We start from the raw sequence: 24,362 nt of genomic DNA on the forward strand, positions 1-24,362 counted from the left end.
TTTTAGTCACTTGGGGATTGTGGAAAAAAGCTCTGCAGACATGTTCCTGTCAGCAACTTTTTTCCCTCCTTTTTCTTTGCCACTCTTCCTGATTTTTTTCCTTTAATTTGTTCTCCTATTTTCCCCCCTTTCCACTTTTTTCCCTTCCTTTAATTTGAATTTTTCTTTCACAGGCTCAGCCCTAAACCTCCCCCACCAAAAAAGCAGAATTCCCCCTTTTTGTGGGGAGAGCGTGCCGGCGGTGCCGAGGGGTTGCGCAGTTTGAACCAACCCCATTGGCTGTCACCTTCGATAGCCCCCGACGGGGCAGATGCTCCTGCTGGGCATGCGCAGTGGTGGGCCATCGCTGTCGCTACGGCAACGCTGGGATTGGGGACGAGAAAGGGGGCTTGACTAGCAGTCGAAAGCTGCCACATTGCCTCAGCATTAACAGAGTCTTTAATAAACGCTTAAGAGGCAGCCCCGCAAATTAGTTATGACAGTTTGTGCAGAGAATCAGGTCTCCCCCACGCTCCTTCCGCCCTTCTCCTTTAAAGGGCCCATAGCCTGGACAACTTTGACATAATTTTGCAATAATTATCACTTGAAGAATTTCCACGCTGGAGTGGACGTCAGAACCGATCATGTCAGCTTGGCAATAAACGCTGACCAGCAATCCCAGCACTTCCCTCCCCCCACACTTTTTCCTTGCTTTTTCCATTTATGCACTGGTATAGCGATTTAACTTACTTATTTGCCATTGTAACCTCATTTCAGACCTACATTTTTCATTTTGTTTTTGCATTTAATTGTGGTGCCTTTCTCAAGCAGGGAATGGACAACCAGCAGCTCCTGGACGGTTCAATCCAGTTCAGGTGAAGCAGGAACCAGTGGAGGCCATGGGATCATCGTCTGCCGCCGGTCAGGACTCCTTGCAGGAGCACAGCTTGGACCTGAGCGTCAAGGATCACGGGTGAGAGGAGTGCGCAGGCAGGCACACGTAGCTCCTTCCAGCACCCACCTCTGAGGAGTTTCCATATGAGAGGACACAACACGTTGAGGCAAGGCAGTGTCACGGTGGCTGAGTTGGACACCCCCAAACTGGAGGCAGGGCGACTCTTTCTGCTCCCCCTCAAGTGCATGTTCTCCAGATGGTTTTTTTGGGCTCACAAGAACCTGCCGACTCTTTGACAAGAGCCACACCTCTTGTGATCCCCTCTGAAAAACAAACCACTGCAAAGCTCCTTCTTTCACTAAGATACCCCTGCTGTTGCCATCAAGAGCTGAGCAAGGCTGCTCCAGTGCCACATTCAGCACACATTTAGCAGAAGCGTTTGCACCATGTGGTAGCACACCGAATGGGGTCTAAGAAAGCACCTTCCCTAGAAATTGGTCACACCAAACATTGGGTGTCAGGCTGACTCTGGTCTGGGTCTGGCATGTGCTGATCTGTAGTTACGGTGACGAATCTTTGCACTTGCCCAGAAGTGAATGAGCCTGTCTCAAAGTGTGTGTCCCACCTAGCTCAAAGCCCATGTCCCACCTATCCAGCATCTCTACTAAGAGCAGTGTTTGGGGATTGTCCTGTGTGGAAAAACTCCCAACACTCGCAGTCAACTGCAACCATTACTGATGCGTGTGCCATACTCAGGCTGCCTTTCAGCGTAGGCAGAAGGATTGTTGCCTTGCCTTCCCCTCTGCTGCCGAGAGGGCCTGTGTCCCCGCAGAGGGGGTCTGCCGTCAGCCTCCCCCTGGTTTTGTGGCATATCTGAAAGTTCTGATGGGATGAAGGAGTAAAACGTGGGGTGGGTTGTGAGTCAGCTAATAAGAACGTGTCACCGTGTGGACACTGGAGGGAGAGTCTTGTCTGGGCTGTTTAATAGCTGAAAGAACTCAATTCTGTAACGTGGGACCCTCTTTCTCTCCATCTTGGCTATCACAAAAGAGTTTGGCTTGCCCAAGGGAGGGTGGGCATCATTCTCTTCCTCCGGATGTAGCAGGTGAGGAGTGAGGCAGCTTGAAGGGGGAAGGATTAATCTCAGTGCTCACAGTCCCTGGGCACATCTTAACTAAACCCTGTTGGTTTGTGTGTTCCAGTAATGAATCAAATGGCCACACAGTCTCGGCAAATTCATCTCTTTTATCCTCGCTTATGAATAAGGTAAGAGCCATCCATCAAACGCCTTTCATTCCCCCCACCAAGAGAAATTAAAGCTGCGATGGCGGGGAGGGAGGGAAGAGATGCGTTTGTTTTTTAATGTTTTGCCTCTAATAAGATGAGTTTGTACCATTTAAATTTTGAGACCATTTTTCATCGGGTATAATTTCAGAGCCACTGCTTACGAATTAATTTAATGAACTGGCTGAAGAAATATATTGCAGCCTCTGACACCTTTTTTTTTTTTCTTCATCCTTTCTAGATAGAGGAGGGCTCCGAAAGATTCCCCCCCATCCCCCATTTTTATTTCCAGAACCTGGCAACTTCCTCTCGCTCTCTTTTTATAGTTACTCATTTAGTTTATTTACTTAAAAACGTTTTCTTGCACTGGGGGAGGGGAGGAGAATCATTTGTTTTTTATGAAAGACAAGAATTAAAAATTAGAAGTTTTGAGCCAAAATCATCAATTTCTGTCTTTCTGGTGTGAGTAATGGTGTCCAACAGAGCCCCCTTTACCATGTTCTAGAATATTTATTTTAGATAATGCACAGTTTCTTTTTCCTTACTTTTTCCTTAAATTATGTATCATCTCAAATATATATTTCCCTTTCACATGACAAATTCTACTGTACGAAGATTAATTTTGCTGTTGTATACGACTGCAGTAGAGCTCAGGGCAGCCTTTGAGCCATGCTTTAGTATTCTACTGTGTGATAGGTTTTACAGGCATAACTATTGCCACCCCCTTGGCTCTGGGCGTTACAGGCATCAAGGCCATATAACCCTCAAGAGAGGGTAAAGTGACTGCCTAGTGCTCTCTTGCCTCCTTTCTCTCTTATTTCATCACTCTTTTTTTCTTTGTGTTGTTTAATTTCTGCTTTATCCTTATGCCACTTTTCTCCTCCATTGGCTCTCTGTTACATTGAGCTTTTGATATTCCTTTTTAATCTTAATTTCTTAATTGTTCCTGTGTATTGTCCCTTTAGTGATTCCACATCTGCAGCCCTTTCTCTAGTGAGTAAATCTATTTACTAAGTCTGCTGGCTGGGGTCCTGAGTCATTCTGAAGGCCCCAGCTCAGGGAAATTCTGTTTCAATAGCTACTTCACTTGAAAATCTCCAGGAGAATGAGATTTAAGCATATGCTTAGAAATAAGCATTTGTTTGTCTGCAGCCCTGCATAAGACTCTGTGTTGTACAAAATAAATGTAGCACAGGTACAAAATCCGAGATCTTCAGGTTTGGGTTTTTTTTTTAAAGCAGGCATAGGATTAACCGATGACAGAAACCAGCAAAGAACAGAGCCCACTGACGTGACGAAGCCTATTCCAAGACCAAGGCTTGCAGAATCCAGCTCAGTGTGCTGAGGAACACATCACGCTTGCTGCTTCCTCTTGCTGCACACAATTTCTGCTCCTGGAGGAATCCTTTATCAGTTGTCTAGGAAAAAAAACCCTTTATTGAATGCCCAACAAACAGTGGTGGAAAAAGACGACCTGAATTTCTGACTCCAGCCATAAAGGGTTGCAGTCTCCACATAGCAGCAGGGGCTTTACCTTCAGGGGGCATTAAGAGAGCCTCAAATAGCCAGGGTTCCTGTAGCGTACTGCAGCTTATTTAGGGGGGCTGTCAGGCTTAATTAACTGATATTTATAAAGGGCTTCGAGATCCTCAAGTGGGTGGAGTTTATAATGCAAGTATTAGGCCCAATCCTGCATTTTAGTCATGCTGTGAATTTCACCGTTGTTACTGGATGTAATTGAGAGCCCAGCAAAGCACAAAAGGGTCAGGGAAATGGTGCATTTATTATGAAAGATTTTTTTCCTCTCTAAGCACTCTTGAGGTGTGCTTAACTTCTTTTTTCTATCCTGCACATCATTTGCCTGGACAAATTGTGAGTCCAAGTCCTGCTTTGTGGAGCACATTTCCATTTAGCACAGAAAGTGACATCATTTCTTCGCTGAAGTTAGTAAGAATTTTCCAGGAACTTAAGTGGGACCAGAATTTTGTCCCTGTTGAATGGGATTTTCCCCCTCCCACCCCCAAACATACCTGATCGTCACTTTAAAGAAGGATACATCCTTGTGGCTGGGATGAGATGATTCTAAATAAACCAGAGCTCCCCAGTTCTATTCCTAGCTCTGTACTAAGAGACCAGCATTTTGTAGGAGCTACGAAGGGTTATGAACGTCTAAGCCTGCACACCTTTTACATACTCAAATAGGTTATGTCTCTCTTCTCAGTTTCCCCATGTATAAAATGGCCATGGTGCTTCACTACTTTACACAAGAGTCATGAATATTAGATGGGGACCCAGGTACTTTGTGACAGTTGGGCGGAGGATGTAGAAGAGTGAGGTGTTGTTAAGTTTTGCTGATGCAGTTGAGGCAGCCTGTGCAGACTTCTTGGCTTCTCTCTTAACCTTTGAAGACACAGTTTTCCATGGGACAGTCCTGAGGGTATCCAGACTGGCAGTGTCCACGACTCTTGTGCTGGGCTTGATGCAGTGTCTGTGTTCTTGTTCCAGATGTCCAAGACCAGTGCCAGCCTTGGCAACCTGCTGAAACTAGGCAGCCAGGCTGGGGCTGGAGAGCCGACGCAGTACTTGGGCAAGGCAGTGAAGGCACTTGTCCAGGAGAAGCTCTCTGAGCCATGGAAGATGTACCTGCGCCGGTAAGGACAGCGTGGAACTGTGAATAGAGGAAGGGGAAAATTAATTCCTTTGCAGTGTCTGGATTGTTAGTTCACACTTGAATGTAGAGTTCTCTTGAATTTAAAGGCCTAATTCTGTGATATGCTGATTACCTTCTGGCGTGCACTCAGTCCTCAGTCCCAGCTGGCTGCAGTAGGTGTTAATGTCCAGTAAGAAATATCTGACCACATACAATTACTCTGCAAAGGGATCATGATAGCCAACTATCTTCTCATGGCACTGTTAGCCTAGACTTCATCTTGGGCTCCTCTTTATGTCCCCAGTCTGCAAGTCCAGGGAGCCCCTGCAGCTGGCTCTTGGCACTGAACTTCTGTTGGACAGTGTTTAGTTACTGCGCACAGATCGCAGAAGCCTTGAAATGCTCACTGTGGCATTTCCTAGGGGTAGGCTTTTGAAGCAAAATAAGGAGTAGAAGGGGTATGGGAACTGGGAAGGTTTCTGCTGTTTTTGTTGTAGACAGGGAAGCTTGAAAGGAAAATGGATCAGATACAAAACTCACCCACACACCGACACATGCACATACATGCCCAGACAGACACATGCTTTGAGCGTACACAGATACACCCAGGCAGACACATAGGGGTTTGTGCTCTGACACAGGCTCTTGCCTACAGATGCCTGTGGACACTTTGTAAATCCCAGACTTCTTTGAGAAGACCAGAAAGTCTTCTAGTTCACCTGCCCCGGCCAGTGTGAGATCCTTCCCTGCAGTTCATTTGCATTTTGTCCAGCCTAGTTTTAATTATGCCAAGCAGTGTGGCTATTTTCTTGTCTCTGGGAGCATTATCCTCCCTCCTAATATGTTTCACTGTCACTTTTTTTTTTCCACGGCATGCCTCCTGAATTTCCCTTTCTGTAATTTGGTTGCAGTTCTCCTGGTTACATCCTCCTGAACCACAGCAGAGAGTTCCTCTGCACAATGGAGTTCACCCCCTTCAGATAGTCACAGACTTTTAGCATACCGTTCAGCCGAGCTCCTTTACTTCCTTTAATCTGACTTGGTAAATTAGTCCCTTCAGCTGATCGGGTTGTTGGTGGTGTTCTTGCTGTTTCCCGGGTGCAGAATTGGGCTGCCGTTCCCGTACCCCCACACCAGATGTAACAAGCTTCCTGCCCCCATATATGCAGCTCACGGTTGTGCTACCCTGTTTGCACCTGTACTGCACGGTGTGTATGTTTACCGTCCACAGGTACACAGGATGGCTTTTAATGTTGCTGTCGTCAGCCCCCTGTGTGCAGACATACACCCCCCACCCCCAGATGTACCAGCTGTATGTTTCCAAACCCAACTCTCAGGTTCTGAACCTTCCCCCTGGTCTTGCAAGGCCTCTCTGTGTTATTTTCCTCCTCTTGCACTGGTGTTCCAACTCCTTCCAGTTTAGTATCTTCTGTGAATTTCATTAAGACGCTGTTTACTCCTTCCCCTAGATTACTAATGAAGCTGTTAAATAAGCTCAGACCTAACCAAAGTCATCCTTGCAGCATTCACAAGATACCTCCTCCCAGCTCAGTGTGCTGCTGGTTGTCATTAGCCTTTGTTTACGGTCCTTCAGCCAGTTCTCAATCCATGAGGTAGCATTCCCATCCAGGCCAATTTGAATTAATTCTAAGCATATGCGAGACTGTATCAAAATGCTTTACTAAAATCCAAATATATTGCATCTCTTCATCCACTAATTTTGTAATTCTATCAAAAAAGGCAATTAAATTTGTCTGGCAAGATTTATTCTTTATAATCCTGATGCTGTTTATTGCTCATGGTTCCTTTATCCTCTAGATGTTTAATGATTTTCTCCTCCCTCTTAATATTTGTTCCATTACTTTTCCGTAAGGAGAAGTTAAGACTAGAGGTATGATAATTGCCAAAGATCACTTGTCTTTTTTTCCCCTGAAAGAATCAGTACCTAGATTTTCCTTTTTTCTTTTTTTTTTTTTTACAATTTCCTAGTACCTCCCTCTTCTCTGTGGCTTAAAAAATAGCAAATAGTAATGCAATCAGTTTGTGAGTTAATTTCCATGGCACTTCATGACATACATCATCCAGACTGGCTGATTTGTGCATATTTATATTTTCCAACCACTTCCTTTATCTGCTCTTCAGGAAAGGTCTTCATTTTATCCCTAATTGTCTCCTTGTCTTTAGTTTTCCTATCCAAAGGGAATTTTATAAGGCAACCATTTTTGACTCCCATTTTTATTGGACCTTCATTCTAAATACAATAATAAATACCTCTTGTCTCTGACAAAACAACCCCTTTAGGTTGCAGTAACTTGGTTTCTTATCTCTTACCACACCTTTCCATCATCTGCTCCCTGCAAGCCTGAGCTGACTGCGTGTATCCTCTGTCTACTGACCTTCCTTCTCCAGTACAAGTCTTGTTTTCTTTTTCCTTTACCCTCAAACCGTTAAGAGGTCCCCCCTGGGACCACACAGCCTGCTGTTTGTTTCTTGCTTTCCTGCTCATCAGAGCAATTGTCGTTTGTTGTATCTTAATTATGCAAGATTCTCCTGTTAAGTTTCAAATCCTTCCTGCCAGTGTTTTTTACCCGATTTCTCGATTCCCTGTGATTTTGGAGTTTCCTGAAATCACATGTACTTGTGCACCTCTTGTTAAGTCTGGAGACTCTCAGCAGTGGATGAACAGTGAAACCATGATTAGTTGGTTTTGCTCTCTTGACTGTTTCCTCCAGGATGGCGAGAGGCGTATCTTAGGTGATGGCTTTAGCTCGGGTTTTTGCTCTGCAGCATTGTTTCCTCTGCACTCCAGGGATTGTGCTCTTCAGTATTTATGCGTGTTAGGCTGTACCTGCTGTATAGGTGATACTCCATCTCTCCATCCATGTGATACCCTGATGGTTCAAGGCTGGGGGCAGGCAGATTCTGGATCTAGCTTCCCTTGTACCACTGTTGTTTCTTCCCTTCTGCTACTCCCAGTAAATTGAAACAGGGAAAAAAAAGAAACCTGTTATGTTTCACAGTGTCTTCTTGGTCTGGGTTTCCCCTCAGTCACTAACCTTCGATTGCACCTCAGAGCCTTGGCATTTGGATACAGACGCTCAAGAACACCAATGATCTTCATCTGTTTCAGAGTAGTTCTGTATTTTGCTCCGACTAAAAGGGAATGGGAGTTTTCAGCTAAGTTCCGTTGGAGAGATATTAGGTTCTTGTTCATGCTGTTCAGATCTATGTAACAGGCTAAAATCAAGCAGCTCCGCCAGCAGTGCTGTTTCTGCAGCAGGGACAGTGATGCTTGAAAACAGAATGGTAGTAGAGGTGGAAAACAAAGAAGATATGTCTGTTCCAACGCCACTTCTCTTCTGGGGCCCTTTGTAAGATGTCTGCTTGTCTGCTTTGGGCAGGTTTGGTACCAAGGATTTCTGCGACGCGCAGTGCGACTTTCTCCATAAGGTGCATTTCCACTGTGTCGTGGAGGAGTGCGGTGCCCTCTTCAGCACTCTGGATGGAGCCATCAAGCACGCCAAGTAAGTAGGAGAGCATGAGTCTCTGGAACCCCCGAGAAGACTCTACAACACGCACACGAGAGACCTTACTGAGTAACTCTGCTCAGGAGCAGGAACGTGGGCAGTGCTGGGGGCAGCAGTTTGGGCATCCACCTGCTCCCTGTGTAAATATGCTCAGCTAAAATTTTTGCAGAACACTATGACCTCTAATTCTGTTTCCCAGTAAACGTGCTCCACTGGTGAAAACGAGGTGTCTCACGGTGTTCACAAGCATGAGCGTCGGGCATTTGTTTTTTTCCATAGCCTACAGTGTGTTGTTCAAGGAGGCCCGTATTTCTCACAGCACACAAATACACCATACAGAGAAATAAGAAAACATGGGAGGGAGAGGATCCTGTAAACCCGACCGTTGTCACTGGATACAGACTTTTTTGTGGAGCAGACAGCTCCCCATCGCTGCAGAAGGCATGGGAAGGTGCCCCCGTAGGCATATTGATCTTACTGACGGCAGCGTTCTCTCTGATTTCGACCTGTTACTGTACCTTTCCGTCTCCACCCGTCTTCCTGAATTCCCTTCTCTTCACAGACAGGCTGGGAGGCCCCTAAAACTTTCCACAAAGTTTGCAGAGCCCCTTTTAGGATTTAACCTCAGCTAATTTGTTTGCACTGCCACATTCTTGTTGATGTTTAATCAAGTTATGTGCAGTGGTCAAGAATCCGTGTCTGAATTACACTGTCTTTTTGCAGTTTTCACTTCCGAACTGAGGGTGGAACTGTGAAAACTAACTCTGAGTCTCCCTTCTCAACTACTACTGAGAATAAGTCTTCACTGGCCCCTTCATCACCATCTGCTACTTCTGTCACCATGGCAAGTGCTCCTGCCCTCGACGTGCCCACTCCAAGCCCAGCTACTGTGCCCTCCGCCCCCACACTGCTGGCTTGGAAGCAGCTGGCTTCAACCATACCCCAGATGCCTCAGATCCCAGCATCAGTGCCTAACCTGGCAACTTCACCCTTGGCAACGACTTCCCTGGAGAACGCCAAGCCTCAGGTCAAACCCGGATTCCTCCAGTTCCAGGAGAAGTAAGTTGGAGATGCTGCTTGTGTCCTCTCCTTGCAAACCCCTCTACCTCTCCTCAGGGCTGCAGTCCTGCATCTGTATGCACCCACTGAGAGACCTCCTGGCTAGAAAGTACTCAGGGCTTTATCTCATGGAAAATTTACTTGTATGAAGTTAGAAAATACCTTCAGTTATCCTAGGAAAAAAACCCAGGATGTTTGAATACATCTGGGAGCGCTTTTAGGTATGAGTTTAAAGGAAAAATAAACTTGCTGACATAACACTGAAGCTTTTTTTTATACCTCATGAGAGATGTACAGAAAAACATGCGTCTTTGAGGTATTTTTGTCCCTGAGGGCTGCAGAGGAAGCATTGCATCTTTAAAGTTTTCAGCATGACGCCTGACGAGCCCACCTCCAGATCTTGCTGCAAGTCTGGGTCTTAACCATGAGTTTCTGTAGCTGAGCAAAAACCAGTGGGCAACAGAGTGCCCCGTCTCGCAAAGGAGAGGTGCAACTTCCGTACAGGTGTAACGAGTCTCAAATTCTGTGCCCCTGGTTTAGTAGTGTTAGCTTACAGCGTCACTCACAAGGGAGGTGTTTGGCAGAAGGTAACACACCTTGCTGAACCTTTTTTGAAACTTTAAAGTTTCACAGTGTTGCTGTGACAGTAGCGTCGTTTCTGCTGCAGAGACAGAAAGAGGCACGGAGGTTACGTGGTTTACAGGCAGGCACTGGAGTCCGGGATTGGGTCAGGCATTACAGCCTCGTTAGTCAGGCTGGGGAGTGTCAGTCTCTGGGTCATATTTTGGCAGCCCTCTGTCTGCTTTCAAAGAAGTGCTTTAATTCTATTATTTCATGTATCTGAGTATGTATCACTGGGTGCTGGGGATCCAAGAGATCAGTGTTCAGCTTCCTCTGATCTGACCTCTGTTTGTGCAGCCAGAAATCCATGGAATGGCGGAGGGGGGGAGTAAGGTACCAAACCCATTTAGCTGATTAAATAGGCCACTGCCAATTTTGTCTGATCAGGGGAAGCCCTGGCATCTTGCAGTGGGCATGCCCGGGAGTTTCATTTCATTTCACAAAATTGAGACAGGAGAAACTTCCTGAATCTGCTGAGGTAAGTACAGGGAAAGGGAGAAGCAGCATCTAGCCAGATCTTTAGAGAGTTTTCAGTCAGAAGCATGGCCCTCAAAGACCCCAGAACCCGCCGTGCATTGCTGTATTTCAATGATGTTAATGAAGGAAGTGCGCTAGCTGGGTGGAATTGCAGTAGTGTTGCCAGCATCCGTGTTCCCGAAGGTGGCTGTGGGAAATCTGTAGGCCATGTTTGGAACAGAGGCTTCAGCTGGGCTCCCTTTGAATTACATTTGGGCAAACAAACAAATGTGTGAAATGAATGAAGGTGATGATTGGGTTTTGGATGTATTCCAGTGATCCCTGCCTAGCAACGGACTGCAAGTACGCCAACAAATTCCACTTCCACTGTCTCTTTGGGAACTGCAAGTATGTGTGCAAAACCTCTGGCAAAGCAGAATCCCACTGCCTGGACCACATCAACCCCAACAATAACTTGGTGAATGTGCGAGACCAGTTTGCTTACTATTCGCTGCAGTGTCTCTGTCCGAACCAGGTAAGAGCAACCAAAAGCCGTGTTCTCCAGAGTATGTTTGTGGGAGAAGGATGGCAAGGAGCAGGTAGCCTGGGAAGTGAGGCCGAGTGTTCCATTCCTGGTCTAACTACAGAACCGTGGAAGGGTTTTCATGACATGGTCTGGCAGAGTGGGTTTCCACCAAACTGAAAATCGCAGGGCTTTTACGTTTCTCTGCCTTGGGTGATGTGGGTAAGGCAGCTAGAATGATCGAAGAGACACCATCTGAAATAAAATAAAAATCCGGGCTGAACACCAGGGAAAGGCAGAAGTTAGGTTTGGGATATTTCAACGTAGGATAGTGCGATCCAGAATACATGTCAGCAGTGCAAAATACACGACAGGGAACAAGGTTGCGTCGTGGCTTGTGGAAGACAAAATTGGTGTGATCTAGAGAGACCCCACCTGGAGTGCTGCGTCCAGCTGTGGAACCCCCAATATCAGAAGGATATTGACCACTTGGAGCGAGTCCAGAGGAGGCCACGGAGATGATCAGAGGGCTGGAGCCCCTCTGCTGTGATGAAAGGCTGCAAGAATTGGGCTTGTGCAGCCTGGAGAAGAGGAGTCTCCGAGGAGACCTCATTGCAGCTTTCCAGTATCTGAAGGGGCTACAAGGGTGCTGGGAGAGGACTTTTTACAAGAGCCTGTAGTGATAGGCCAAGGGGTAACGGGTACAAATTGAAATCAGGGAGGTTTAGATTAGATGTCAGGAAGAAATTCTTCCCGGAGAGGGTGGGGAGGCACTGGGACAGGTTGCCCAGAGAAGCTGTGGATGCCCCATCCCTGGAAGTGTCCAAGGCCAGGCTGGATGAGGCTTGGAGCAACCTGGTCTAGTGGAAGGTGTCCCTGCCCATGGCAGGGGGTTGGAACTGGATGGGCTTTAAGGTCCCTTCCAACCCAAACCATTCTGTGATTCTATGATTCTATGAGTTCGGGCCCCTCTCTCGTGTCTCAGAGGGGCAGCATCAGCAGCAGGCAGGTGAGAGTTCATTTGGTTTAGATATGCTTAAAGCAACCTGCCTGTTTGCTCCCCTCTAGCACTGTGAATTCAGGATGCGGGGGCATTACCACTGTCTTCGTCCCGGCTGCTACTTCGTGACTAACATCACCACCAAGCTGCCCTGGCATGTGAAGAAGCATGAGAAGGCAGAGAGGAGGGCAGCCAACGGCTTCAAGTATTTCACCAAGCGAGAAGAGTGTGGCAGACTAGGTGAGTTGTCTTCTCTTTCCCCCGGCACCTTTCTCATGCCGTCGGTCCATGTCCAGGCTAAAAATGCCATGAGTTATGCTTAGGATGGTTTTGGTCACTAAACCATTAAACAAGAAGCGGAACAGAATGGAAAGCATCTGCCTGAGCTGAAGCACGTTTTCACAAGCAGACCCGAGTTCAGTGGATAGAAACTGTAATATAGATGGTTCTATGTATATATATGTATAGATTTGTCTGAAGATACGGCTTCCTTTTTTTATCTAACTGTCAAGGCATCTTTTGGGTGTTGGTTTTTTTTTTGTACTTTGTAGTCTTTTGAGCCTACTGCTTGTCTTGGGTGGATTTTAAGGGTGCTCAGTAAAAAAAGAACAGGGGCAGCGCCTGCTCTGATGAGTGCCCTGTGTGAAAGACTTCCTGCTCTGCCTGATTCCAGGCAGCTTCAAATGAACCCTTTTGGGTTTTTTTAAGCCAGTGCCAGTGTGGCATTCTGAAAGCCAAAGGGCAAACAGCTGGGCTAGCAATGTGGGGAAGACCGTTCCTCCAAAGCCGTTCTCTGCAGCCGCCCGTGAGCAGCAGGGAATACAGCACCGTGCCTTTGTGCCAGCCTCCCGCCAGCGCACGGCCCAAGGAAACGCCGGAGATGTGGCACGGCCGTAGAGTGCAGCTTGCCACTTGCCAAAACTGTTAGCAGTAGTTATTAAATCCAAGTGCCTCTAGTGTAAAGCTGGTAAGCAGACAACAACAGAAAGTAGAATGCATTCCCAGAGTATCTAGAGCTGATATCCAAGGTTCCAAACTGGGGGGAATCCCTGAAGATGCTCTATTCCTGAACTTCCTGGGATTCACTTGACCTTTCTAGTTGTGCTTTGGCTTAACGGCATGGCAGACCCAGCCTTCCCTATCACTCCTGGTTGGAACAGAGGCTGAAACAAGACAGGGTTCAGGATAACACTCCCGGGTGCTGTTCCCTCACCTTGCAGGGCAACAGCCACACTAACCCCAACCAAACTTTCCTGTTTGGCTTTGAAAAGCACCAAGAATTTATACCCCAGTGGTAGCTTGTTCGGGTAACCAGGGTAATGGGTGTCAACACGCCACCGCCAGACCTTACCCAGGTCTCATTTGCACATGTCAGTGGATTGAGCAGTTGCTGTTATTTGCTCAACTTGCGGTGTTTCAGGTGATAGCGGGGCTAGACAAAGCAGGACGGTGCTATCTGACACCCAGCCCGCACGGACGCCCTGGCAACAGGCGAGCCTTCACCTGCCCTCTGCTGATACCGTTTCAGTCCTGCCAGCACTGTTTGTTCTGCGTCCCAGAGAACAGCACGGCGTGATGGGGAGGGCGAACGAGGTGGGGCTGTGGGGGAGCGCAGCGCCTAACCAAACACAGACTTGGCCTGCGCGTAAAACGCTGTCTGTGCGCTGCAGATGGGCTGGGTGATTCGGGAGCTGTTTGGCAGCGAGGCGTCGATGGGCTGTGCGTGTCAGCGGGGGTTATTTTGGGATGGGATGGGGTACATGCACCCAGCAGCATGTACATACGCCTGTAGCTAGGGCTTGCCGTGCGAGAAACGTGCGTTTCGGCAGGATACAGGGAGCGTGGTGGGATGGTGTAGCTGGATGGGTTTGTGTGGGGGTGTGTGGCTACACCAGCACGTAAACACATGCCCACTTCTCTGCACTTTTTGATGCTGTCTATGTATATATAGCAGGTGCAGAAAGCACTGGCCTGCTTTCAGGGCTGTGAATGTTTCTGAACAAACACCCACGGCAGATTTTGATGTTTGTGCGTATATAAACATATCCACCTGCATGGGTGGTGAGGGGAAGAGAGAACGAATACATCCATGTCTAAGTAGAGGTGAAAGGGTGTAGATACATGATAGATGAGTAAAACTGAGCTTGTCTGTAGGTCCGTACCTCTGTGTGTATAAGGGTATGGCCAAGGGATGACAGCCAGAACCTGGTTATTGATATAGCTGTGCTTTAGCTGCAACGAGCCATTATTTATCAGCTCTAGAGTGTAGAACTGTTGGTTAGAAGTCCCAGAATGCCTGGCACCCCCCACGAGGAGCAAAACGTGTCAAGTGCTGTGTGCCAGAACCCATCTAAATTGCTTGTTGTTGAGTAGCTGCCCCTATTACACAACAAATTTGGAGTGGCAGTAAACACTTCCTGGCTCGTTTCTATCTGACCAGCGCACATACACTGTCCAGAGCTTTTAAGAGACTGCTTTTCTGAGCACACAGTCAGAAAAAAGAGAGAAAGAACTTTTCATTTCTAATCGAACTATGAGTGTGTGTTTTGGATTGTCATGTCTGTGGTACAGTTAAATGTCTTGAGGTTTGTTCTGTTTGTAAAGGAAAAGGCACTAGCTAAGGCTGGAGAGCATTAGGCACTGCTAGATGTTTCTTTCTTAACAAAACGAAGAGGGATGAGACTGGTTTGCAGCCCAGGCTCACTTCTTAAATCTGGGTACGCTGTAATTCTCTCTTGCAGTTGCTCAGCAGACAAAAGGTCATGTTTTTTTCATTTAGGACTGTTCCTGAAGACCCCATGACCACTGATAATCTTCAGTCCACCAGAAATCCATGTAGCAGCAGCCTTGTCCCATCTCCAGATCATCTTCCCTACAGTCCTTTTCCCTCTTGGTACCTTTCACGTACTACATACAACGGTTTTGTTTCTGTAGGTTGCAAATACAACCAGGTGAACAGCCACTTCCACTGCATTCGCGAGGGCTGCCAGTTTTCCTTCCTGCTCAAGCACCAAATGACATCCCACGCCAGAAAGCACATGAGAAGGATGCTGGGGAAGAACTTTGATCGTGTTCCTACTCAGGTGACTCACTGGTTATTTAAGTTGTAGATCCACAAGTAGTGTTGGTCCCTTTGGTTGCTTGCCACAGCACTGCTTTAGTGCCCAGACACTCGTGCCCAGACTCCTAAGGATATACGTCTGCACTGGGGGGTGCAACTGGGATGTGCGGGTTCACCCAAGCTGGCTTTGCCTGCTTGGACTGCCACGATACACGGAAAGATGAGGAAGCATAGACGCCAAAGCATTACTTAGCGGAAACTGCTTTTCCTTTTGAATTATGGAGAAGAAAAATCGAGAAGGATAACACTAGAGTACTCATATTTACAACTTGCACTCCCTCCTTGCTCTCTCAGTATACACCAATTGGCTTATTAAAATTAAAGTGCTTAGGATGTGGAAGAATTGAACATGCTGGTTAAAGCCAACGTTTCCTGTGGCACATAAAGAATTACTTGCTGCTTCCACCTAGGATGGGATAAATACCAGTCTCAAAATTCCTCTTCCCTTATTGATTTGGAGTTAGTTTGGGGCACTCCTTGTCCTCTCAGGAAGTAGCAGGGTGATGCAGTTGCTTCTTTTCTAACACATAACAGAGCACTTGGCAGATGAGGTTTGTGTTTCGTGGATAAATTGAAGAGTTTCAACTGCAGCACAGAGCTCTGCTCGGAATGGCAGCAGCCCTGCAACCTCCTGCTTCCTGTTCTTATTTCTTGTAGCTTTATTTAAACATCTGTGACTGATCTGACCCTGAAGACACCTTCTGGTATATGAAAAACAAAAGGGGCCATCTGTAGAAGCAAGATGGGAACCTCCTGCATTCCACAACATGGGAATGAGAGGTCCCTATTAGTTATTAAGTACTGTCAATAAGTTAATTCTTCAAGTCTGTTGGATTTAGTGAGTTCACAGATGCCAAGATACTGGTGTTACTGTTGTGGTAGCTTTTGGCCTTGTCACAAAGAGCTTGGGTGTCAGACTTAGAAGAGGTTTAACAAATAGATGTGTCTTCACTACTCTTCTAATACATCCTGAGCCCAACCCTAAGAATCTTAGTGCATGCAGAGCAGAACATGCTGGTTTTGACCTCCGTCTCCTTTCGCTGACAATCCTGTGTCACGTCAGCAGTGGAGAAGTAGTAACCGTGGCGTGAGCAATCCCGGGAGCACACAGTGCCAGGCGTACTCTGTTGCTGTGCTTAGCCATGCAGCAGTCCAGCAGACAACAAAACACTGATGAAACCACCATCAGGGCATGTGGCAACGGCAGCCAGATTGCTGTCCTGCCATTTACTGTGTTTACATGTCCTAACTCCAGTTCTTCCCATTCCTTAGCACTCAGTGGGCACTTGGTGGTGTGTTTGGGTAGACACTGCTTCTGGGTGCCGACCCGGGGAACTGGAGGAGACCACACCGTGCCAGGCCGCAACTGCTGCGTGTGACCCCAGCACACACACACGCCAGCAGTTTCAGGCTGTGTTCCCTGCTGCAGCTTCTCGGCACGCAGGCACTAGGACAGTCATGTCAGCCGTTGTATTTCCAGTCTGTAAATGCAGCAGGACCTACACGGTGAGGTAGCAATGCCAAGATTAACACCTCCTGGTTTTCAGTGCGTCAGAATCCACGCACCAGGACACCGGTGCCAAGATTAACACTCCCGGCCTCTGCGCGCATCACAAGTCACATACCAGGACACACGTGCCAAGTTTAATGCTCTGAGCTCCCAATGAAGGACGATTCACACTCCTAGCCACAGTGCCATGGGTTCCACTCACGAGCATGTTCCAGCTATCCCTCGTGAACTGTGGCAGAGAGAAATAAACGTGCAGACAGATGGTTTTGGTCTTGGCATCTTGCTTTTGGTGTGAAAGTCCCTATCCTGTTTTCTTGCTGCAGGTTATTGGCCACACTCCAAGAAATGAAAATCTCCCCCAGGTTGGCAGCATGGCACCCAGCCCAGCCTCATCAGGAACCCCAGCTTCCTTTCAGGGACCCCCGAGCATGATGGACACGGAAACAGATGAGTACATGGATTACACTGGCTGTAGCCCTGGGGGTATCTCCTCTGAATCTTCCAATATGGACCGCAGCTGCTCCAGCACTCCAGTGGGCAATGAAAGTACCTCTGCAGGTAAGAGAGAAGGGGGGGGGCTGTGCAATGACCATGAGTTGCCCGCTCTCTCGGGAGATAAGCTCATGGAGAGAGGCCAGAGGACAACCGCACCCTAAAAACAAACTGTAGCGCCTCGTTCTAACCTAGCTCCTTCCGTCGTTGGTAAGGAGAGATCCATCAAAATGTGCACCTCAAGCATCCCTGAACTAACAGCGTTTCTTTTTTTCTCCCCTGAAGAGAGGTTTTTATCCTGTGACTTGGAGTTGGATCTGGTTTAATAACTGATTTAAAAATAAAAAAGAGGTTGTGGGCCCCTTCTGTGCATGGCGTTTCCCCTGATAGCTTTCTGCATTTCCATGTGCAGCGTCTGCAGTCAGGCACTTCCCAGTACTGCTGAGGTACAGAAAGACTGTACAATAGCAAATATTAAGTATACAAGGGAAAAAAAAACCCTACCACATCTTGAGAAAGCAACATATAAAAGCAGCTCATTGAGCTCCCTTCCTCGTGCGAAACTCTTGTTCCGCTTTGTGCAGTGTTGCACAGAGGAGACCTCCATCATCCCCTCTTTTTGGAACTAAGTTTCTGCCGTTGTTTCCTGTTTGCCAGGATAATCTCCCACTGCCCTGTATTACAGGGTTGGCTTTTCAGTAGTCAGACATCTTCCATGAGTTCTGTTATCATCTGGTGGTGAGCCAGGGACCTCTTACCTGTCCTTCCCAGGGTTACATTCCAGATAGGCTGCCTCACTGAGTTTGCTTTAATTCCATACGCGTTTTCCTGCTCCCCTTTCCCGCTCCGGTTAGATGAAGGTTACCATATAGCACATCTAACCATACGTTGTATGAACACTGCTGGGTTGTCCCATGGCATTAAAGCTCCTCCCAAGAGCTCTGGTGGGATGGTGGCTCCTGGCACTCTCTCCTTTGTCAGTGCCCTGCCTGGCCCAAGTCACACTTCCTAGGAAACAGCCCCCACTGCTATCCATGGAGCGAGCCCCTCCGCCCGCCCAGGGTGCAAGCCCACCCTTACAGCTGTTAGTTGCTACAAGCTGGCACTGCACAGATGAACGAGGACCAAATGAGCAGGATTTTCTGCCTGAAGGCCTGTGGCTCTTCCCCCCCTGCCATAAGCCCCCAGCACTCCGTAGGGACAACCCTCCTCTTCCTGATGCTGTCAGTTCCTCACCTTCCGTTTCTTCTCCGTTACAGTTCTGTTTCATACATTTGTGAATGTATTTTCCATTTTCATCATATTGCTTCTGCTCTTGGGTTCTCATTTCAGTTCTTTTGTTCTTTGTTTTGTTTTGGTTTTTTTGTTTGGTTTGGTTTTGTTATTTTGTTTTGGTTTGGTTTTTTTCCTTTTTTTCTGCTTTTTTTTCTCTCCACATTCTCCAGGCTGCCTGGTTCCTTCTACTGCTACCGCTGCTGCCGATGATGCCACCCACAATGCACCACAACCTCAACCACCATCTCTGCCTCCATCTTTCTCACAAGCCCTGCTTAGGTCTCCCCTCCCCACCCTCCCCTATCTTTTCTCTCCATCTTGTCTCTCGTACTCTCTGCTCAGTGCCACTCTGGGAGCCAGCAGAGGCATTGTCATGCCTGCCGCCAGCACCGCTGGGTTTTCGCCCATCATTGCCACTCCAACTCCAGTAAAAAGTGACGTTCCCTTAGTTCAGGATGCAGCAGGTAACACTTCTTTGCTTTCTCTCTTAGTGTCCTGTGCCCACCTCCTTCCCCGCTCACCCTGCCCACGTTTTTTTCTCTGTACCTTTGGGTCAGTAAAAAGCGTACGGCACTCCGTGCCGTAGGTAACTTATCCCAGGGCCTCCTCCTCTTGTCTGCTGACACAGTAACCATGGCTAACGAGGGTAAACCAAACCACGGCAAATCCCTCAGGCATTCAGGTACCTGAGACCGATTTCCATTGATTCCAAACTATGAGAAAAATCCATAATCTGCACTTTCAGCCTCTCGATAACGGTTGGGTGGCCACAAAGTAAACTTTTGCTCATTTGGCAATTAAGGGGACTTGGAATTCTTGTTTAGATCTTCCAGCCCACATCTCAGCAGGTAAATGTCTGCAAGGTACCCAGTTCCCCTAGCTTTATAGCTCTCGTAGGCTTCACTGCTTCCTGTTCACAGACAAAGCCGTGAAATTCAGGGCTGCTTTCCCCAGATACAGTCAGTGCCATGACATCAGGCAGCTCAGGGTGTTTCTCACACTCGCTGTTATTTACATCTGCTCTTAACAGCTGCAGAAAATACATCTCGATTTGGGGGTTTAAACTGCCATGTTTCCCATGTGTGACTGAGATCAGAGATGTCTCAAGCTGGGGATTCTTATTCCAGCTGGGAATGTTTTTTTTAGGGTGTGTCTCAGTTTTGGCTTCTTTTCCCAACTCCTAGCTCTTTTCTAGTTAATTAAGGGCATATTTGTGCTTAAAGTTCACACTTCAGAGGGTTCTGGCAGCCTACAAATGTCCCAGTCATTCTTCCTACCAGTATTAGTAATGCCCAAATCCAAGGTAAACGGTTGGAAGTATGGCTGGAGGACCAACTCCACTTGGAATTCCACAGGTTTTTCTCAGGGGACGTGGCGGGAGAAGGCTCCTTGCCCTGTCTGGAGGATTGTGTTTAAATGTACAAAATACACAAGAAACTGTTCTTTTGCTGCTGTACTTTTAACTTGATTTGCATGCCACCTGAAGCAGCTTACCTGTGCGCTGTGCTTTCCTCTGCTTAGCTATTTTTGTTTCTTTTCTTTTTACCTTTGTGTAGTTTCATGAACGTTGACAGCATTAATAGTTGAAAAGACAAGCTTTATGGCACGCACTTAGCATCGAGATTCGCTTGAGATCAAATCTGTTGAGGCTTGTAATCTTCAGTTGGGTGCGAGGGCCTGGGTGTTGTCTAGAGGCTGAAGGAGGAGCGTGTGCCGGGTTATCGGCTCTCTTCTTGATACCCTCGCTCGGAAACTCTGCCTGTATGAGGAGACAAAATGGGTTTAACTAAGTTTTAAGCACATCTGTTTGAGCTGTTGTAAAAGCTAGGCAGATACACTGAGTTTAAACAGGTAAAATATAAATTCTACTTATTTCCCACATTTCTCCCCCCTAAAGATGGCTTATCCTGCGTTCCTGTGTGAAGGCAGACAAGATGAGCGTTCACACTAATGATAAAAGACTCGATGGTTTGGCTGTAATTTGTTGTAAAAGAAGGAGTAAGGAGTCGATCTGGGTAGCAGCGATGTGTCCAGGCAACGACACACCAGTCACCTGGAAGCAGAGACCTTGCAATACCAGGTGTTGGGGGGGGCAGGGAGCGGAGAGTAATTGTTCACAGATTCCGTAGCTAAGAGCTTGCTGTTTAAAATCTACAGCGACAGAAAGTTATTCTTCCACTGGTAGCGGGTTAAATTAGCCCTCGAGTGCAGCTTCCACCAGCCCTGTGCTACTGAGATGGCCTCGCCGTGGGTGCCCCAGGCTGGTGTCGGAGCAAAAGGGCCATCGAACAAACGGGTGTGAAAAACCTGCTTTTTACCCACCCTGCGATGTGCAGGGCCCGGCCCTGCGAACACGGCGGGAGGTCAGGTCGCTGCTGCCATTTCCTTTGACTCACGTCTTTCCAGTTTAACTTCCGGAGGCTTCCTCCACCGACTGCCGCCTTCTCTGGCAGAGTTGTCATTGGAAGGAGCAGGTAGGGCAAAAAGAGCCTTCGTCGCCGTACTACCTGCTTGTCAGCCACAACAAAAACATAACTCTGCAGCAGTCAAACAGATGACTCTTTCTTCAGTCTCCTAGACAAGGATGCTGGCTGCTCTGGATTCTCAGGCCCCAGGCGCACTGCATGTCACAAATCATGCCTCTGAAAAAGAGGATGGCAGTTTCAGCATGAAAAAAAAAACCCACCCCAGTGTCGTGCGTTTTAGTTGCAAGCTGTAATTTCCAATTACACTCAGGTCTGCACCTGGTGAGGAGTTCTTTCCTCCAACCCTGTCTGTGCTGCATGTTGATACTGGAGGTTGTGGTTCGATTCTGGAAACGGCAAGCAGAGAAGGGAAAAAAAAAGTTAATAGATATAATGAGGTCGAGTCCTTGATGTCAGCTCGATCCTGGGGGACGCGAGCACTAGCCCGTTGCTGGCCCTGTGAATGAAAGTGGAAGATAGATGAGGGCTCTTTATTTACTAGGGGCATCATGTGATTTTTGAGACCCCAGGGAAAGCTGTAGAACTGGTATTTTCTCTCAGAGTCCACTGGCTAGTGATGATGAGAATTAGCCCCATTGAACATCTGTCCATCTGTCTTTCTAAGTGCACTCATCGTAATATGTAGGCTCATTACAGTGAGGGATGTTGCAGTCTCCTGGCCAAAGTCCATCCTATTTCTATAAATTCCCCCCCTTGCAGTTTCAATCACGCATGGGATCTTCCTTCCCTTCCTGCCCGTCCTTGGCAACCGTGGCGTATTACAAGAGCCTGGATGGGGGAGAACAGCGTATACGTACCAGTCTTTAGCACGTTTAAACTCTTTTACCACTTTAACCCCAGCCAACGACAGTAACACACCTCAGTCCCTGGATTGGAACAAGCCAGCTGTATCCAAGTCTGATTTGAGGAAACTGGGATTAACTGGGCAGCAGGAGAAAGTGTGAGAGCAGCAGCATAGAGAAGCAACAGCTAGCTTTTGTGCAGTGCCAAGCGAACGAGAGCAGCAATTAGAGGCAAGGTGGGGCGTACTGAAAATGGAGAAAGCAATGCCCAGCAGGCATCTGCCAGCCCATGATCCCAGAGTTTGGGCTTACTTGGAGCTGGAGGGATGAGTTGCTGGGTGAGAACAGTTGCAGCGTTGTATCTTGGCAAATGCAGAGCTTGCCGGGATGGTGAGGAGATGAAGAGAGACCTGGCTGTCAGCAACATCACTCTTTGCTTTTTCCCCTCAGGGAATACCATCACTATGCCAACTGCCTCGGGGGCCAAAAAGCGTTTCTGGATTATCGAGGACATGTCCCCCTTCGGCAAGCGCCGCAAGACCGCATCCTCACGCAAGATGCTGGACGAAGGGATGATGCTGGAGGGATTTCGGCGCTACGACCTCTACGAGGACTGCAAGGACTCCAGCTGCCAGTTCTCTCTCAAGGTGACCCACTACCACTGCACGCGGGAGAACTGCGGCTACAAGTTCTGCGGCCGTACCCACATGTATAAGCACGCCCAGCATCACGATCGCGTTGACAACCTGGTGTTGGATGATTTCAAGCGCTTCAAGTCTTCACTGAGTTGCAACTTCCCAGACTGTCAGTTCTCTGGCAACAGCACACACTTCCACTGTCTGCGCTGTGGCTTCCGCTGCACCGACAGCACGAAGGTGACAGCCCACCGTAAGCACCACGGCAAGCAGGACGTCATCAGCGCCGCCGGCTTCTGCCAGTTCAGCTCCAGCGTGGACTGCGAGGTGCCTGACTGCAAGTACAAACTCAAGTGCTCCCACTTCCACTGCACCTACCCTGGCTGCAAACACACGGTGGTGGGCATGTCACAGATGGACTCGCACAAGCGCAAGCATGAGAAGCAGGAGCGAGGGGAGCTTCCTGCCATCTCTCCTGGCCCCGAGGGCCTCACCCACTCCGCTCTCGAGTATGACATCCAGAACTCTTCCATCAACCTGGACAGTTCCCTCAACCTCAGCACTGACAACAACAGCTCCCTCTTCTTCCTGCAGAATGCGGCTGGTGTGGGCCTCAACGACTCCCTGGACCTCAGCAAGAAGCAGTCAGAAGTCACCGAAGGCCCGTCACCGAGCAGGGCCGGGGCCGCTCCGCAGGAGAGGGGGGCGGTGGCGTCTGGCTCTGGAGATGTGGAGGACGAGGATGACTCTTCCCAAGAGGATGAAGAGGATGATGAGGAGGAGATGAACGAAGAGGAGGAGGATGATGAAGAGGAGGAGGATGATGATGACGATGAGGAGGATGATGAAGAGGAAGACCTGAACACGGATTCTGAAGAATCACTGCCTGACCCCGAGGGCCTGGCCACTAAAGAAGACGGAGAACCAGAGGAGGCTGCTTCTTCCACAGACCATGGCGATGCTTCCAGGCAGCAGGGCGAGGCAGCCCTTACTCCAGCCCCAACTCCTGCTCCAGCTCCAGCTGCTGCCCCAGCGTCTACCGGCGCTCCAGCAGCTTCTCCTTAATCCCAGAGACAACAGCGGCCGTGGTTTGGTTTTGCTCTTACACAGAATTACTAAGAGGACCCCATATGAGGCAAGAACAAAGATTGGGATGGCAAGTGAAAAACAAACTCCCTGGCACACGAGAGAGAGCGAGAGGAAGGAAGGAAATCCCTGCTCCTCCGCAGGCCCCATGCGAGCGAGAGGCTGGCAGCAGGACTGGTGCTGCATCGCTTCGCTCCGCACATCACGGGGGCAGGATGCAGCAGTAAATACCCTTTTGTACGGACACGAACCTCCAGGGTACCCGCTGCTTTTCCTTGCTCCCCGCGTGGTGCGTGGGGCCGGTGCCCATCTGGGGGACCCTTTGTTATGGGTGGGGCTCTATCCCCCTCCCCATTTTTCTTTCCGGGCTTTATTTTTCCATGTTTTCAGTTGTACGATACTAATAATAATCTCCACTTCTTGGAGGGGGGTGGGTGGGAACAACAGGTAATGAATTTTAGAAATATATATTTGTGTGTGTGTCTGTCTCTATATATGTAACGTACACACACACACACATATATAAAGTTCGAGGGATTGGTGTCACAAAGACAACTGGCTCGGCTTTGCCAGTGGGAAGGGGGGGTGAGGGGTGCGTGTGCTCGCTCTCTCCCCACCCCTCCCCCCTTCTTCGGCCAGCATTACAGGAATGGCATCAGACAGCAAGGGTGGGAGTGGGTATTTATTGTCACGGAAGTGAGGACGCATTAATGAACGAGCAGGGGTGGGAATGGGACACTCCTCTGTTCTTCCAGATCCTTTTTACTACGAGCGATAATAATTTTGAATGCTATTTATATTGTGAACCTTTCCCGGTCTACACGTTCTCTGTAGGACCCCTCTCCTCACCCCTGCTGTTCTGCCGTAGGGATTTAGGTGCAGCAACTCGGGAAGAACACAGCGGGCACTTAAAGGGTCTGTCACACTGGAGGACTGGGTGACACACTCCCATCCAGCTCCATCTCATCCCAACCCCCGGGT

The 24,362-nt window shown here is 48.3% G+C and overlaps 1 protein-coding gene across 1 annotated transcript in view; it reads left to right on the forward strand.

Annotated features, from left to right (window-relative positions):
- The window catches only part of CASZ1 (castor zinc finger 1), a 47,498-nt gene extending 24,138 nt beyond the window's left edge, over positions 1 to 23,360 (forward strand). The window contains exons 8-17 of the mRNA XM_010148886.1: positions 811 to 952; positions 2,077 to 2,140; positions 4,664 to 4,809; positions 8,210 to 8,332; positions 9,059 to 9,394; positions 10,808 to 11,006; positions 12,063 to 12,234; positions 14,929 to 15,077; positions 16,949 to 17,183; positions 22,111 to 23,360. Of these exons, the coding sequence (XP_010147188.1) occupies positions 811 to 952; positions 2,077 to 2,140; positions 4,664 to 4,809; positions 8,210 to 8,332; positions 9,059 to 9,394; positions 10,808 to 11,006; positions 12,063 to 12,234; positions 14,929 to 15,077; positions 16,949 to 17,183; positions 22,111 to 23,360 (2,816 nt within the window). The remainder of the gene's footprint in view (positions 1 to 810; positions 953 to 2,076; positions 2,141 to 4,663; positions 4,810 to 8,209; positions 8,333 to 9,058; positions 9,395 to 10,807; positions 11,007 to 12,062; positions 12,235 to 14,928; positions 15,078 to 16,948; positions 17,184 to 22,110) is intronic.
- The last annotated feature ends 1,002 nt before the right edge of the window (positions 23,361 to 24,362 follow it).

Source organism: Eurypyga helias, unplaced genomic scaffold (genome assembly GCF_000690775.1).
Source record: "Eurypyga helias isolate BGI_N326 unplaced genomic scaffold, ASM69077v1 scaffold10673, whole genome shotgun sequence".
Classification (NCBI taxonomy): Eukaryota; Metazoa; Chordata; class Aves; order Eurypygiformes; family Eurypygidae; genus Eurypyga; species Eurypyga helias.